This window comes from Pagrus major, chromosome 19 (genome assembly GCF_040436345.1).
Source record: "Pagrus major chromosome 19, Pma_NU_1.0".
Lineage (NCBI taxonomy): Eukaryota > Metazoa > Chordata > Actinopteri > Spariformes > Sparidae > Pagrus > Pagrus major.
The window spans coordinates 16,412,053-16,427,398 of record NC_133233.1 but is presented as its reverse complement, the minus strand read 5'-3'; the positions used below and the strand labels follow the sequence as shown (position 1 = coordinate 16,427,398).

The window sequence follows — 15,346 nt, the reverse complement described above, 5'->3', positions numbered from 1 at the left end:
ACTCGCAGACCGACTGGGTGGCACCGGCGATGAGATCTAGACATTTCCTTTCCTCATGTTGTTTTAATTTCCTATCTGACATTGTTGTGCGGTCTGACACTTCCTGTGCTTTCAGAGCTATGGGAGGAGAATGTACACAGAGCCGGTCTTTGTGTTTTCAATATGATTAATGTGTCCTTCAACAAAGTCCTCATCAATCCTCTTTTATTCTACTCGATGTATAAACGGCTACATTGCAATTATTTCTGAGACAGGAAAACAATGAAGCTATGGGTGTAGTGTGTGTGTGTGTGCTCACCCCGGTGCTGTCATTGCCCACAGTGCTGCACCCAGCCAGGCAGGGGTTGAAGTAGGTGATGCCGTCGGAGCCGCAGACCGGAGCGTACTCGTGGATCCTGCAGCCACAGTTCACGTTGCAACTGCCCGTCAGGTTCCTGTGGGTCATCGTCAGGGTCGGACTGCACACACAGGAAACGTTTGTTAAGAACAAGGAGGACCAAACTACCACGACACTGAGTTTTTTCTCATTTAGGTTTTCATATCAGTGCAACTCTTGTTTTTACTACCCTTTCGAAACATATTGGATAAAATTAAAATGAAAGGTTGTTTTTCGTTTTTTAATCAACGCTTTGGAGATGTATTTTCTCAGTACTGCTGTGTCAGCAAGGGCCAGAGGCAGGGAACTATCTGTGGGAGCATTTATTAATTTATTAAGGTTAGTGTGGCCTTGCTGGGATAGCAGCACAACATTTAGCTCCAGAAAAATTGAAAAACAAATTTATGCTCCTATATGTACCACATTTCCCATAAAACCAAACGCTTCCTGCTGCAAAGACGATAACACTTCTTGTCCCCACTCTCCTTTCCTGCATGGCGTCAATCCACAAAGTTTTGTTTCAGCAGGAAAAACAGAGGAAACTCAAAAAGGCTGCCAATCTTCTCCACAATGTGTCTCATTATTAATCTGCTGCACATAATCCTTTTAATTAGCTTTAATCTGTTCCTCCACCAGCTCGTGTGATGTGTGATGATAGAAGGACGGAGACGAGGGGGGAGTTGAGGAAGTGACACCTCCAGCGACTCGACGGGCAGTGTGGGAACGGTTGCTCTAAGCCAAACAGGACTTTGGCTTCGTCTGAGCGGTGAGCAGTGAAGCGAGTCGTGGGTTTTCTCTGCGAAGCGTTCGCCCTGAGCCCTGCGGAACAGCCGGGGACGAGTTCCTAACAACACAGCAGCCAGGGAGCGACACTGACAGGAGATGTCTTTCTGAACGTTTATGTTTTAATCAAGATGATCTATAAGTTGCCAGTAATCAAGAGTGTTTTACAACTTGAAATGAAAACCTCCCAGGAACCAGGAAAAGGCTAAAATCATTCGATGCTACTTCTTAAAATCAGTGGACCATCATTTTCCGTGAGACCATAAAGCGATACTGATGGTTGCAGCAGGGGAATCAAATTCGGGCCTGTCCTGACATAACAGTGTCACATTCCAGACAGCGTGTGTGTATTTGCGTGCACGTAAAAAGGCATCAGCCCGGCTGAAGCCGCAGACTCGCTGCACTGATTAAACATGTCCTTTCCCCCCCTCCCAGACTAAACTCCCCGGCCTTTGCTGAACCCTCCAGATGTTGTGTCACCGTGTGCAGGCTGCACTGAATAAAAACCCAAACTGTGAGCCAAAGAGCGCGCAACGCTTAATCTAGCACTGCGGACACTGGACAGGGAGAATGATGGGAAATAAAGTCTGAGGTCCTATTTTGTGAGAGAGGAAACAAAGATTTTTCCCATCAGCTTTATTTTGAAAACACAGCAGCTTTTAATTAATCACTCAGGCCCGACTCATCATCATGCAGTAACCACAACATTTTCAGATATTCAAGGATGTTACATAACCTGCTTTGTCTCTTGGCTCTAAAAGAAGGTTGATAACCTTTCCTGTTTGTCGGGTCCTTTTTGGCCAAACAGCCTCCAGCTCCGTCTAGACTGGTGTGTGAGTACAGACGGGCGACACAAAGGGTGGGTTTCTCGGGCTGAACATTCCTCATGTGGGTGCTAGCGGTGACTAGTGACCGGTGCTGTTCATAATGAGGAACCCCACCAGCTCACACGTCTTGCTGACCTCTCTATAAACAGCAGCTCAAACAAAGACCGCAGTTATTAATGGGTCAGCTATGAGGCTTTAAAGGGCGCACTGACTGTTTGGCAAATAGACACTTTGATTAACGTAGTTATGTGAAAAGTAAATTTCACGGAGGTTTAGCAGTTTCACCTTAGTGTGTTCAGTGAAATGCTGAGTTTGCTGGCTCATACCCACACCCTGGGTCCTTTAGCATTTTTGGTTCATCTTATGCAATTTTTACACCAACATTAGCATGTGTATGCAGTTTGTTTAAACATGAGTAAACCTGCTAAAAGGTTCCCATTGCCAGTCGATTAGTTTGCCTTTCTTATTTTTTTTGCTGGTGTGTCATTTCGACATTACGATCTTTTGATATCACATCAGCCGAGCGCAGCAGGGATTTGCATCTCCATCACAACAGGCTACCTGCCTGAAGGTGTGTCTTTGACTAATGACATGTTTGGCTTGTGTGCTAGTCAGAGGAGCGGCTGTAAAATTCTTCCTCCTGCAGCACTACTGAAGAGCTCACAAAGCTCTGCTAATTGGGTGGCAAACAAGTTTCATGTCCTAATAAAACTCCTGTGTTATTTAGTTATTTAAATGCTTTTACGATGAAGCAGCACAATCAGGAATAATAAAATACAGCAGATATCCGAGAGTGCGAACAGGTACACTGACCAGAAACTAAACTAAAGACGTCTTTCTCTCAGGTTTCCAACACAGACATGAATTGGGTTTTGCAACACAGGCGAGGGAGAGAAAGGGGTCATCACGGTTGACCAAGGTCCAGAGACGTCACCGCGGCCCGCTTGGAGGCAGGGCAGGTGCACTCTGGAGAAGGTCCATCCCGGGCACAGCTTGGCTCAACTCTGCACGGTAAAACTGGTAATGGAAATGCAAATCGACAAGGCCAAAAGTAGGCGACCTGAACGAGTTTCCCGAAGGGACAGAAACATGGCGGTAGCCAAACAGAACTGGTCTGTGGCTCATACATTCTTAATGAACTGTAAAGGTCATGTGCTGCTGAGATTGCTGTTTAATTAGGAGGAACAGCAGAAATGCAAATATTGTTCCAAGGACACAATGTGGGTCCATCTTCAAAACTTTACTAACAGGCAGAACCACTTCTTATTCTGATACATGTCCTGCAGATTAGATGCTTCAAAAAAGTTATATTCTGATTTTATGGGATCATTTTATTTTGTGTCCATATAAATGAAAAGAGGCAGAAATTAGTGTGCTGTGTTTCCGTCGCTGCTGACTGGAGCTAGAGCTGACAAATACTCGATACTACTGTAGAGTCATTTGACCCTGAAGTGTATGCCAACTGAACTCTTTCTCAAAAGCCAGATGTTGGGATTTTTGTCCAGTTTGAAAGGAGTAGAACACTCAAACTTTTTTAAGACTGAGAAGTTGTCTTCCACACCATGTGATCATGGTGCTGAGTCACAAAAATGAAATGACAGAGTTGATTTTTTGTGTATAAAAGCTTGCAGTGGTCAGTATGATGAGATTAAATAATAGCACAGTAGATGTGTCAAAGGTTTGCAGAGCATCATCCAGGCTGACTCTGTGCATCTGTCTGTAGTAGTGTGTTCACGACCGTGTGGGCCAATAGACTCGCTCCATATTCCTGTCCGCCGGGCCTGACACATGGGATGACTGTTTGATAACTCTGCAGACTGGCTGCTGATGTGGTGTCGGGCCTCAGAAATAGAGGTGGCAGAGTGATTCACTGGAGCCACAGGAGCAGATGCCGGTGTTGCTAATTAGTCATTCGCACTCCAACACAACGCCACAACACATGAGAATGATGGGAGCAGTGACAGCGTCCCGGGCCTCAAACCTCCTCCAGTATGCGTGCGTTTCAGATGTCACTTTATATGCAGGAGGTTTTGGACACAAATGTATCCTTAGATCCCAAGTACCTCATATAAAATGATTAATGTATTCATGGAAGACGAGCTTACAAACACGAGAACACATGCTAATGTAAAAAAACAGACAAAGAAGGTCTCCTTACCCAGTGGTGTAAGGTATGTTGATGCCTCCTAAATTGATGCTCTCACAGCCCACAATGAAGAGCGTGGAGAAGCAGAGCAGAGACACCCCGCTGCAGATCATCGCCAGCTTGGCCGACTCTCTGGCGCCGAGCTTCAGCTTCTTGATGATGTAGCCCCCTAGCACGATGCCCACACCAGCGCTGGGTACGATGATCACACCTGTGAGAGAGATCAGTGAAAAGAAAGTGCAGGTGAAATGGAGGAAAAACTTCTGAAGTGTTGCAAACGGCACAGAAATAGAGCAGCTAATTTGTGTCTTGAAAAGCTGTTAACACTGAATTAATTACTGTAAAGCTTGACTGACTAAGTGCAATGATCATCTGAGCTGCAGTGTTTTAATTAGGCACAGTAACATGTGAACATGTATGATGTCTTGTTGGACACGGTTGCGTCAATCTCCATGTGACTTCCCCCGTTAAACCAAGAATAAATCACTTCAAAAGAAAAAAGAAACTGCTGCATTAATGCGACGAGGCTATGCTACGGGCTAACAGTGAGTCACTTCAGGCTGTGGCACGTGCTCTCAGTCCACTCTAGATAGTCTAATTGACAGCACGAAGAAAGGCAAAGCTGGCTGCTGGCAGGATGGACCGGGTGGCGTCATCAAGCAGGAGTTAAAGCCCAGGGAGGCACATGCACATGGCAGCCCTCGAGCCCAACCGTAAGCGCACGCGACCGGGTAACGAGCAAGACGGGGTCAGCCAGCGGGGGCGGGAGGTCATCAAAGATAGAGGATCAACAGAGAAGTGATCCAAGTACAGAGAGATGTCATTTGGCTTCTCTCTGTATGTACAGACCAGGAGGAAGACAGAGAGGGCGAGAGACAGGCAGAGAAAAAGTGCCTCTGTGAGAGAGAGAGAGAGAGAGAGAGACAGCTGGAGCATAATATTATCCTGTAAGTGCATGTTTCTGTGCTAAAACCAAGTGCTTTCTGCAGGATTAAACAGCCAAACAGATATTATTTCACAGTGACATAAAGGTACACACACACACACACTGTGCTGTAGTGTTAAATGCCACATGAATGATTTACACACATTTTATCTGGATTAACAGCTTTGCTGGCATGAATCCGAGGGTTATTTTATTCTTAGTTATTTGATAAATGTGTGCATGTCACTGCTAATCTATTATAGAGATCCTACATCAAAGAAGGCATGACTCTCGTGACAAACGTTTGCACTGCTTACATTGTCAACTGAGGCTTGTACAGCCGAGATAGAGAAGGAAATAATTGAAAGAGACAGTGGCTGATCATCAAGTGAGAAACAAAAGTCAGAGACACGGGCGCAGAGCAGCGACAGCAGCATGGGGGGAAACTGCAGCTGAGGGAGGCGTGTGTGATATGTTACAGCGCTATTTCTGTAGCAACATCTAATGAGCATGTAGCAGCGGCATCTCTTTAACCAGGCATGATATATACTCAACAAGGTGGTAATTTGCAAGACGTCAGTTTATCTCGTTTTGACTACTTCCGTAAGACAAAACAAACTATGACATTTTTTTCTTCATATACACCCTTTGGTGAACCACTGTGGCAACTGCTCCTATTTTTACATGCCCAACTCTTCTATTTATTTCTAACAAAGCACTGTTGGTACTGCCGGAAACATAAAATGCATTTAGTTCCATTTGGAAAGATGGTACAATAGCTGGATTTGTTAAACCTGCATTAGCTGATTTTTCGGCCATTAAAAAGGGAGAATTTTGAAGTTGATAAAACAAAAACAATGAGCTAAATGACACTTTAATGCTCTTTAGAGGTGAGGGAAAACACAGTGTTGTGTGACTGTACTTTTTGCACAGTCTTTTGACCCATTGTTAATGTAAAAATATTTACTAATTAAGCTTTAAAGTCCTAAGTATTACTAGCCACGCTGCTACGTGCAAAAATAATGAGATTTCCATCAGCCTGTACACTTTTCCAAAATGTTAGTATGGTAACAAGCTAACTAAGATGATGAACGTGGAATACCTGCTGTACATCAGCATGTTACCATTGTTATTGGGATCATATTAGCATGCTGACGTTAGCATTTTGTCAAAACATTTGTCTTGCAAAGTCATTTTTTAATTCTCTGAGTGTCAATCTTAAAAATATTGGCTTCCATCTCAAATTGAATTAAATCCTGACTCTATTGTTCTGACTAGACGATAACAAAAACATCACTAATAATTTATTTACACATTCAAAAACGCCTGCTCGTCTGGTCTTCTGGTCATTCTTAAAAAACAATCCCTCACAATCATCAGGGGAAATGTCACAGTTGGTCAGTCCATCTGGCTGCCTGAGGAAGCACTGTGCTCCCATCAACAGGAGAGCCTCCTCCTCCTCCTCCTCCTCTTTTCCAACCATCATCACATCCCAGCAGCTTGGCATCGTTGGGGTAGCCATGGCAACCGCACCACCCGTTTGCCCTTACCCCTTGTATCCTGGCAACAAGCAGATGAGATGAGGCAATGGCATTGTGCTTGTGTGTGTATGTCAGTATGTGTGTGAGTGTGTGTGTGTGTGTGTGTATGTGTGTAAGTGTGTGTGTGTGTGTGTGTATATGTGTGTGTGTGTGTGTGTGTATATGTGTGTGTGTGTGTGTGTGTATATGTGTGTGTGTGTGTGTGTGTGTGTGTGTGTGTGTGTGTGTGTGTGTGTGTGTGTGTGTGTGTGTGTGTGTGTGTGTGTCTGGAGATGACCATATGTTAGCCAGCAGAGTACTGGAACACACACACACCTTTTTGATTTCACAGGCGTAATTGAGTTTTCAATCACTCCTTGCTGTAATAATCCTGTCAGTAGATTAGTTGTGTTTTAGCACCGCTGGCTCAGACACAACTGAAGAAACACTCTACATGTGTGGTGCACATATTACAGGCAGAGAAGAGGGTAGTGTGTGTGTGCGTGTGCGTGTGCGTGAGAGCCCCACATTATGATGAATGCATCTCCCGCAGCCACCAGAGACTTGTGTGTTGCAGTCGGGGGATGTAATAGAAGCTCATCACTGAATGAAAGTCAGTGAGACTATGACTCACAGCGCTGCCCTCCGACTGTGAATCACAGAGTGCACGTGGAGAGGTGAGAACAAATGTGAGCTTAAACTGGTACAGACGAGTGGTGTGGAACAGCATGTGATGATCTATCATCTGTCCTCCTGTCCGGGATCAAGTAGAATAAATGTAGAATGAAAAACTTATATTCGAAATGACAGTCTGAGAGTATGTTTATGTTCATGTGTCACATGTAGGTTTATGAATTTGAAGTCTCTTAATAATAATAATAATATATATATACTACTCTATATCCACAAGATACTACTTAATAAAGAAAAGGCTGCCAACTAGGGTAATAAATTCTAATCAAGTCTTTGCAGAGGGCAGTTATTTTAGATCTTTTCAGAGACGGTACGATTAACCTATCAAATGACTGCCTCATAGGTAATCAAATACACCATTTTCTCCTCCTTAAGATGTTAAACATTTCTTTCTCACATCTTCCAGAGGAGGAAGAGCTCATTTTCTCAGTCCTAAACTCAGTTAGAGATTTTCTTACAATATACACTACATGCTAATTTAAAAAAAAAAAAAAAAAAAAAAAAAAAAATCGATGAGTCTCTGGACAGACAATACATTGCCAACGACTACAATGATGGCAAAGTACTTTATCCAGAAAATGCTGATGCTTCCGAAATGTGAGAAACTGCACTGTTCTCCATTTCATATCACTGGAAATTTAAGATCTTTGGGTTTTGGACATTTGGTCAAACAGTACAAGCGTTCTAAATAACAGCTTTGGTTCAGGGAAACTGCAATCTTACAAACTAAAATAATACCAAACAAGAAGAAAGGTTAATCGCTAATTAGCCCTATGAAAACGGCTGCCGGAGATTGTTATTTACATGATCCTGTTTAAATCGATCTAAAATAAAAATCTATAATAGATAGAGCATTCATTCTTTCGGCAACAGGGTGCTAAGACTTTTATCTTCTGCCTAATCGCGTTGTATGTGTGAGATGATGTCTTGACTTCACGTGACGTATGTTGCAAAACGTGATGAAAGCGCACACTGGCGCCAGTGACTGGGGGGAGGGGAGCAGAGAGGCAGGTTGATAGCTGTCGGGAGAGACTGTGAGAAATAATACTTTTGAGCATTGTGCATTTTGTAGTTTTGATACAAGTGTATTTCGTAGTTGTGGACATATTGAGCATTTAATGATTCTCCAAGAAAGAACTTCACAATTAGCAAAAACTACAAATGTAGGCATGAGGGGAATACTGTATTTCTATTGTGATGAAACTATCAAAACTCCTTTGTACTCTGCTCATAAAATGAGCATACCTCAAAAACTGAAATAATCACATGGGTCAAATAAGTTGTGGAGTGTTAGGAAATATTTTGTAGATGTTTCTTAATTTAAAAAACATTTGGATCAATAAGATTTATGTTTTTATGTAGTGATATTTCTAAAAAAAAAAAATACCAGTGTAGGACAGAATATTTCTATTGTTACATCCATAGTTGTTTTGATTTTTCATTTAATTTACTTCAGCTCTCTTTTACAGGCAGCTGACTGGTACCATCATGTTCTACTGTATCATTCTTAATGCATAATTTGATTTTGTTTTATTGCTCAGAACATATTGTAAAAAAATTGCTCATTACAGGCTCCCACACATCCTCAAAGGCAGCCCACACTGGACAGTGACTCACAAGACAACACAAGAATAGGTCTATGTGCTGTGATAAAATGAATGAATACAAAAAGAAAAAGAAGTGAATTAACAAAAGACTGTCCACAGAAACACTTACCAGTGTATATGCTGGCGTTGGAGGCTGGGATACCAAACTGTGACTCAATAAACTTGGGAATGAAGGTGATGAAGGCGGTGACAATGGCACACTCTGCCGTGTAGGACAGGCTGACAAACAGGAAGGTCATGTTGCTGAGGATCCTCAGAGCTGCCTTGGGGAGGTCTGGGGAGGGAAACAAGACAAGATTGAGCACTTCATCACATGTGGTGCTGTAATTAACACACAATCAGTCTCTTAATTTGCCTCTTATTCCCACACAAACTGAAGCAGACAGAATCATCAGAAGAAGAATCATTCCTGGAAAGCTGCGATTAAAGAAAGACAGAAAAAACTGTGTCTCTAACTCTAGTTAAATTTAAACGTAATAATAACCTGAGGAGTTAAGTTAACACCTTCTTTAAATGTCTCTGAAATTCACACAAACACACAGTCAGCCTCTACTCATTACAGCTGGATAAGCATCCTTGTTTCAAGCAACACTGCAGAAGCAAACATTAATACACAAACACACAGATGCTCGTTGTAGCCTGAAAACCTGCCTCGCTTTAGGAAACTCATGTAGCCAGCAGCAGGTTTAGTGTACAGTGCAAGAGTGTGGATCATGTGCGTCTCTGCTGCGAGCCCAAAACCAAACCGAGCTCTGCAAATGCAGCCTGAACGCCGTCATCCTTGGTTCATCACAACAAAGGCAAACATGCCCTGTTATGTCTTGCTTGGGGACAATGTCCATGTGATTTGGTTGACATGATGCACAATGCCCTCTCATCCTGCCACTCAAAGTCATGTGGCCAAACTGTAAATACATTATTGTAACCAGGCAGAATCTCTCTCTATACACTTTGTTTGCACTGGCTGACAAACTGAACCGTGTAGGAAGTACAGCTGCAACAGTTAGCTAATTAATCGATTAGTCTTTTGAAAAAAATAATTAGTCAACTATTTCTATAATCTATAGCCGCTTACTGCTGCTAACTGCAGCTGCCTTAGCTTGTTAGCTCAAATAGCTGTACAGCTAGCAGTTCAGACTGGGAGCTCAGGGACCCCTTTCAGACATCTCATCATATGCTGTGGCACGTACACAAGAGATTGGCTGAACCGGTTGGATAAATCCTGCACGTCTGCCAAGCTAATCAGCACAACTGCAGCAGTATTAATGCTAGAAGATATAAACTACGAGGCCTGTCTATCATTTTTTAACTACTGTGACTGTTTTTTTAAAATTATTTCCAGTGTCTAACTTTTTGCATTTGAAAAGTTAGCTGGTTTAAATGTCCTTGTTGGAAACACAAGGTTGCAGAAAACACTGTTCTCATGGTCACAGGAACATACGAGCTCCTTCGTCTCAACAAGACCGAGGCAAAAGTTTTGACAGAATGGGGATCTCTGCAATCCGCAGGGACCTTCAGATTCAAGCTGCTGCTCCTCCACATTAGAAGAAAGAGCTGATGTAGTTTGGGCACCTGGTTAGGGTGTCCTGAGGAAGACCCAGGACATGCAACACTGAGTTTAAGGCAAACTGCAGTTACAGCAGATGTCGGGTTTGTTTTCTTGCAGTCTTCCGTGACCATAACCCCAATGACAAACAAATATGAATTCCTTAGATTATTTTAAAAAAATGCCACAACTCAAAAGTTTCATGGTTTAAAGGAAAGCAGGAAACAAAAGCCCAAGTAGCTTTTTTATTACAGCTGAAATCCAAAAGGTCAGGAAAGGACCCTCATTCATAAATAATGGCGAGCACCTTAAAGAAGCGAGATCACTTAGGTGCACAGAAAGCTTCTGTATTGAAATTAATTTGAACTTTTGGGGGCTGACTCAAGTCAGAAACAATTTTGCGTTGTCTACCCTTGACCTTAACTATCTGTGTGATGAAAGATGGGGGAGGACAGCATCCAAAGGTAACATTTAATAGAGCTTTTAAAGCTAAATGTTATCTTCAGGTTTCTAGATTTGATCATTTAGTTTTTGTTCCGTCTGTGCAGTGTTTTCTCTCACTCTCTGTGTGCTCTATCAAAGGACACATTCAGGAGCAAAAGTCAGACTTCAAAACATTTGGCTACGTTTAACCAAGCAGGCATCTGGCATCTTCGATTTTGTTCCATGTGTGGCCAGAATGTTTAAAGCCCCTGGCTGAGGGCAAATATCATGACTTAACAGTCATAAGGCTATCACGGGGGATTCGTCTGTCTCATGTGCTTGACATACACAGATGCCTCAAGTAAAGAAAGAACAAAAGAGAAAGGCAGGAAGTATGTGAAGTGGATTATCATTGCCTTTTATTGGGGAGGTTCTTACGAGGCTGTCCTGCCTGACTGGGCGGCGCAGTCACTTGATTGGGGATAGCCGTCTCAGCACTAATTCAACTAATCTTGTCGGAGGTGGGAAAATGTTAGCATCTGTCAGTGTTATCTGAGATCAAAAGGTAGAATTAGAATAGTGACGCTAATTATTTCATTCCTGTGGATCTGGGCTGTAATCTTGTCTGGAGGGGGACAGATGGCGAGGTCCTGTTGACGTCTACGGCAGCTGCTCTCTCAATCAGTCAGACCACTGGGTCGCAATAGTTGCCACACTTGCTGTTCTTTGAGAATTTATTTGATGACTTTGACAAATTGTTTCATCCATCTGCTTTGTGCTTAACATTTCTTTTTGAATGTAGACAGGTGATAATAGGAAATTATTTGTAATATCTGTAGGTCTCATAGGTCTCAAAGTACACGAGTTTATAGAAATGTGTCATTTTATAACTAATCTAATCTGTGGAATTGTTCGTGTTTTTTGTACAGCAACTGTTAATTCTGCTAGTATTGAATGACTAGTCAATCGAAAAATATATAATTCGCCAAATATCTTTATTGTTTAAGTAATTGATAAGGTTTTAGCCTCTCCAATACAAGGTATTCTGTTTTTTTCCCCATCTTTGTACGGTTTTGAGCTGTTCATAGGACAAAACAAGACATTTGAGGACATGACCTTGGATTGGATGTAGGAATGCGATGATTACAGATTTTAAAGCTGTGATAATATTGTAAAGAAAAATCAGTTACATGATTAGAATGTATTATTCTGTTGCACAACACCATGGCTGTATGAAAATCACATGAGCATTTTTAATTGGATGATTTGTTGTATCATATCCCCATAAAATGTCTTTGTAGGCTTTGTTTTTTACCAGTTCTCTTTCAAATCAGAAATAACACAGTGACGAAATAATACAGTGCAGATATTATTATTTTTTAATAAAGTACATTCAAAGTCTTCAAGTTTTGCTGATTAGGGGGTTGTTCAAGAAGACGGATCATTCAACATATTTAGTGTTGTGCATTATTTTTTGCCCTTCAGATTGGCAACAAAAAATGCATTCAGTGCAGCATATTTTTCATAGAAAGTGCTGAATTTGTGCTATAGACACACCCACACCTCGATAGAAGGACAAACACAGCACCAAAATACATTACAGATCCAAACATTGAAGCGCCCGAGTCTGCAAAATTGGCTGTAGTTTGCACAACAGCTCAAAACATCCTGCTGGGACAAGTAAAACAGCAGGAGAGCTACCAGGGCTGAGCTGAAGCTGTAATGCATTCAAGCTTGTGTTATCTGCTCTCCGAGACTAAATCACGCCTTGGCTGTTTCGAGGAATGCACACAAGCATGGATCTGAATATGCACTCATTTAAATACATGTTAGAGTTCTCCTCATTGTAATAAAGAGAGAGAACAAACATAAATGCTACAGCTTTGCGCTGCTGTGAGTCTGTCTGTTCCTGTGTGTGGAAACGTGACTGAGTTCCCCTGAGAGCTAATTTAAGAGAGAGAGAGAGGGAGATATCTGACAACAAGAGGAAACTGGGGAACACTGGAGCAGAATTCAGTTTAACCAGGGGGCTCTCCCTGGGAAAACCAGGAGATTCCTGGTATATCTGGCTCAGAAAAGACATAACAAAAGCACAAAGGTGCACATGAACAAACAGTCTAACAAGCACCATATCTAACTACTGTATGTTTATTCATATGATCACATGATTGGTTGGTTTGGGGAAACAATATCAGGAGTGCTAAACTAAACATGAAGTCTTCAACTGACAATAATGTCTGACCTGTAGCCACGTTTACATTTCATTTACTGGGGCAAAGAGAGCCTAATGTTCAATAAAACTGCACGCGTTTACAGTGAATTACTTGCTTCCTTGGTCGACTGAACCTCCTCCATCACAAATCAATAACATCTTTACAGGAGATCTCAACGGAGCTTTCACTATTAGATAAGATGACTAATCCTGGCCATTGATTGGATTATAGGCCATTTGTACATCAATAGCTCACACTTCCTTTATGTAAGACGCATGAGGACACCAGAGGTGTCAAAGGAGGGCTGATATTATCTCTTCCTCACCTTTGATGTCCTTTCCAAAGCCCATGGAGGAGGAGACGTTCTGGCCTTTGCTACTGGACTTCTCCTTCATCACGTCGTCGTCGCTGGAGACATCGCCAGGTGAGCTGATCTTTTTCTTCTTCCTCTTTTTGTGGCGTGGAGGCAGCTTTTTGGGGAAGGCAAACATGGGGAAGATGACCAGGAGCATGGCTACAGCGCACAAGAGAAAGCCGCTCCACCTGAAAGGAAGAAACAACAGAAGGCTTCTTAAAGGCAACTGAGAATAAAGCTGCAACGATAAGTTGCATAAACAATCAAATGAACAGAGGAAAACTGATCGCCAACTATTATGATAACTGATTAATTGTTTAAAGGTGCACTATGTAGTTTTGAGGAAGACATTTAGTCCTTTAAATGATGATGAAAATATCATTAGTTGAAGCCCTAATTGAGAATCGATCACCCAGGGAACGCATGTAAAGGCTCGGGGCAGTCATCCAGATGCACATGCATATTTACCAGTTGCCAACAAAGCGAGGGTCGCTCTGGTCTATGTTGACGACAGTTTTAGGGTCCACATAGAAGCCGATGAGGACGCCTCCCAGCAGGTAGCCAGCTGCAGGTCCCAGGGCTCCCATCACATACATAATGGCTGGAAGAAAAACACAGACACAACCAATCAGAAACATACACAACATCAATTTGAAACAGACACTAAATAATTTGTAAGTTTTTGAAGAGCATGAACTCTCACTGTTTCAGAGCCTATGTACTATCTTCATTAATGTTTTTAGTGACTGGCTGTTACCTGCGACCAGACCTGTGGGAGCTGTTCATTACCCCTGATGCACCGTCCACCTCATTCACAACACCTGCACTAAGATCAGTGGACTCTCCACCAGCCCTGAGGTCATTTCTCACAGCTTTCCAGCATCTTTAACAACCAACTTGAAAGCTCTAGAGCTCTGACCTGAAGGCACGCTTGCAGCTCTCCAACGCTGGAGCAAGTGGGGAGGGGGGGTGAAACATTAACCCTCAGGGGCTCTCAGACAGTCACTGAGGTGAGCCAATCACACTCCGTCACTTTGCCGCAGGAAGGGAAAAACTCATTAAAGTTAGATAACCTTAGTTGGACAAGTGGAAAAACCTCCTGCGGACATCCAGTGGAGACGTGAGTCAAAGCCATTTACCAGCTGTAATCAGGGGGCAAAACTTTCTATAATTACACCTGGAACATTGCCGCTAGCCGCCAGGGTGTGAGAGTGTGCGCATGTGTGTTTGTGTGTGACTGAGGGAAGGGATAAGCTCTTTATGATGGTTGTGTGTGTGTGTGCGCACATTAAAATGTTTCTGTGAATGACAAAATTCTCACCCACAACTAAACTCTGTTCCTCTATTTGTGTCTCTCAAATGTCACTTTCTTGGATGCCAGCGCTAAACCCCAACGGCATTGAGCGTTTATGTGTGTCAAGAACAACACTCAAATGTTTAATTTTTCCCCAGAGACCAGAGGAACACCTTCTCCCTGCCAGATTGCATAACAAATGCAAACACATATGCACACGTGTCCACTATCGACAAAGTTTTGTTTTTGCCAGAGTGGAAGCTCAAACACCATCTCATCTACGTCTGTTTCGCCCAAATGTTTCATCTGCCCTGCCAACATTTGCATATAGCATCCCCGCATCCCAAGAGGCTTGCATCTTTTTACTGCCCTCATATTTCCATCCCAACACTTTGAGTGCTTTTGGACATCCTTTAAAACCTGGAAGTGACTAACAGAGCACAAATATGTATGTTAACTCCTACAGTGTGGTTCCAACAATGTCTCAAAGCCCAAATGCTTATCTAGACTTTATTAAATCATGGCTCCATTAAACAAAAAATATTGGAAAAGAGAATAAGAGGAAAATATTGCTTAAAGAACAAAAGGCCCTTCAACAAATCCTCTTATCAGCCTAAAGCAGACACACACACACAAGC

General features: G+C 42.5%; 1 protein-coding gene across 2 annotated transcripts in view; it reads right to left on the bottom strand.

Moving 5' to 3' along the window:
• Window positions 1-15,346, bottom strand: part of slco5a1 (solute carrier organic anion transporter family member 5A1) — a 42,397-nt gene that overhangs the window by 5,648 nt on the left and 21,403 nt on the right. For both annotated transcript variants that reach the window (XM_073488804.1, XM_073488803.1), the window contains 5 exons: window positions 13,883-14,015; window positions 13,385-13,602; window positions 8,987-9,151; window positions 4,145-4,343; window positions 299-458 (listed from right to left, as the gene is read on the bottom strand). In XM_073488804.1, the coding sequence (XP_073344905.1) occupies window positions 299-458; window positions 4,145-4,343; window positions 8,987-9,151; window positions 13,385-13,602; window positions 13,883-14,015 (875 nt within the window). The remainder of the gene's footprint in view (window positions 1-298; window positions 459-4,144; window positions 4,344-8,986; window positions 9,152-13,384; window positions 13,603-13,882; window positions 14,016-15,346) is intronic.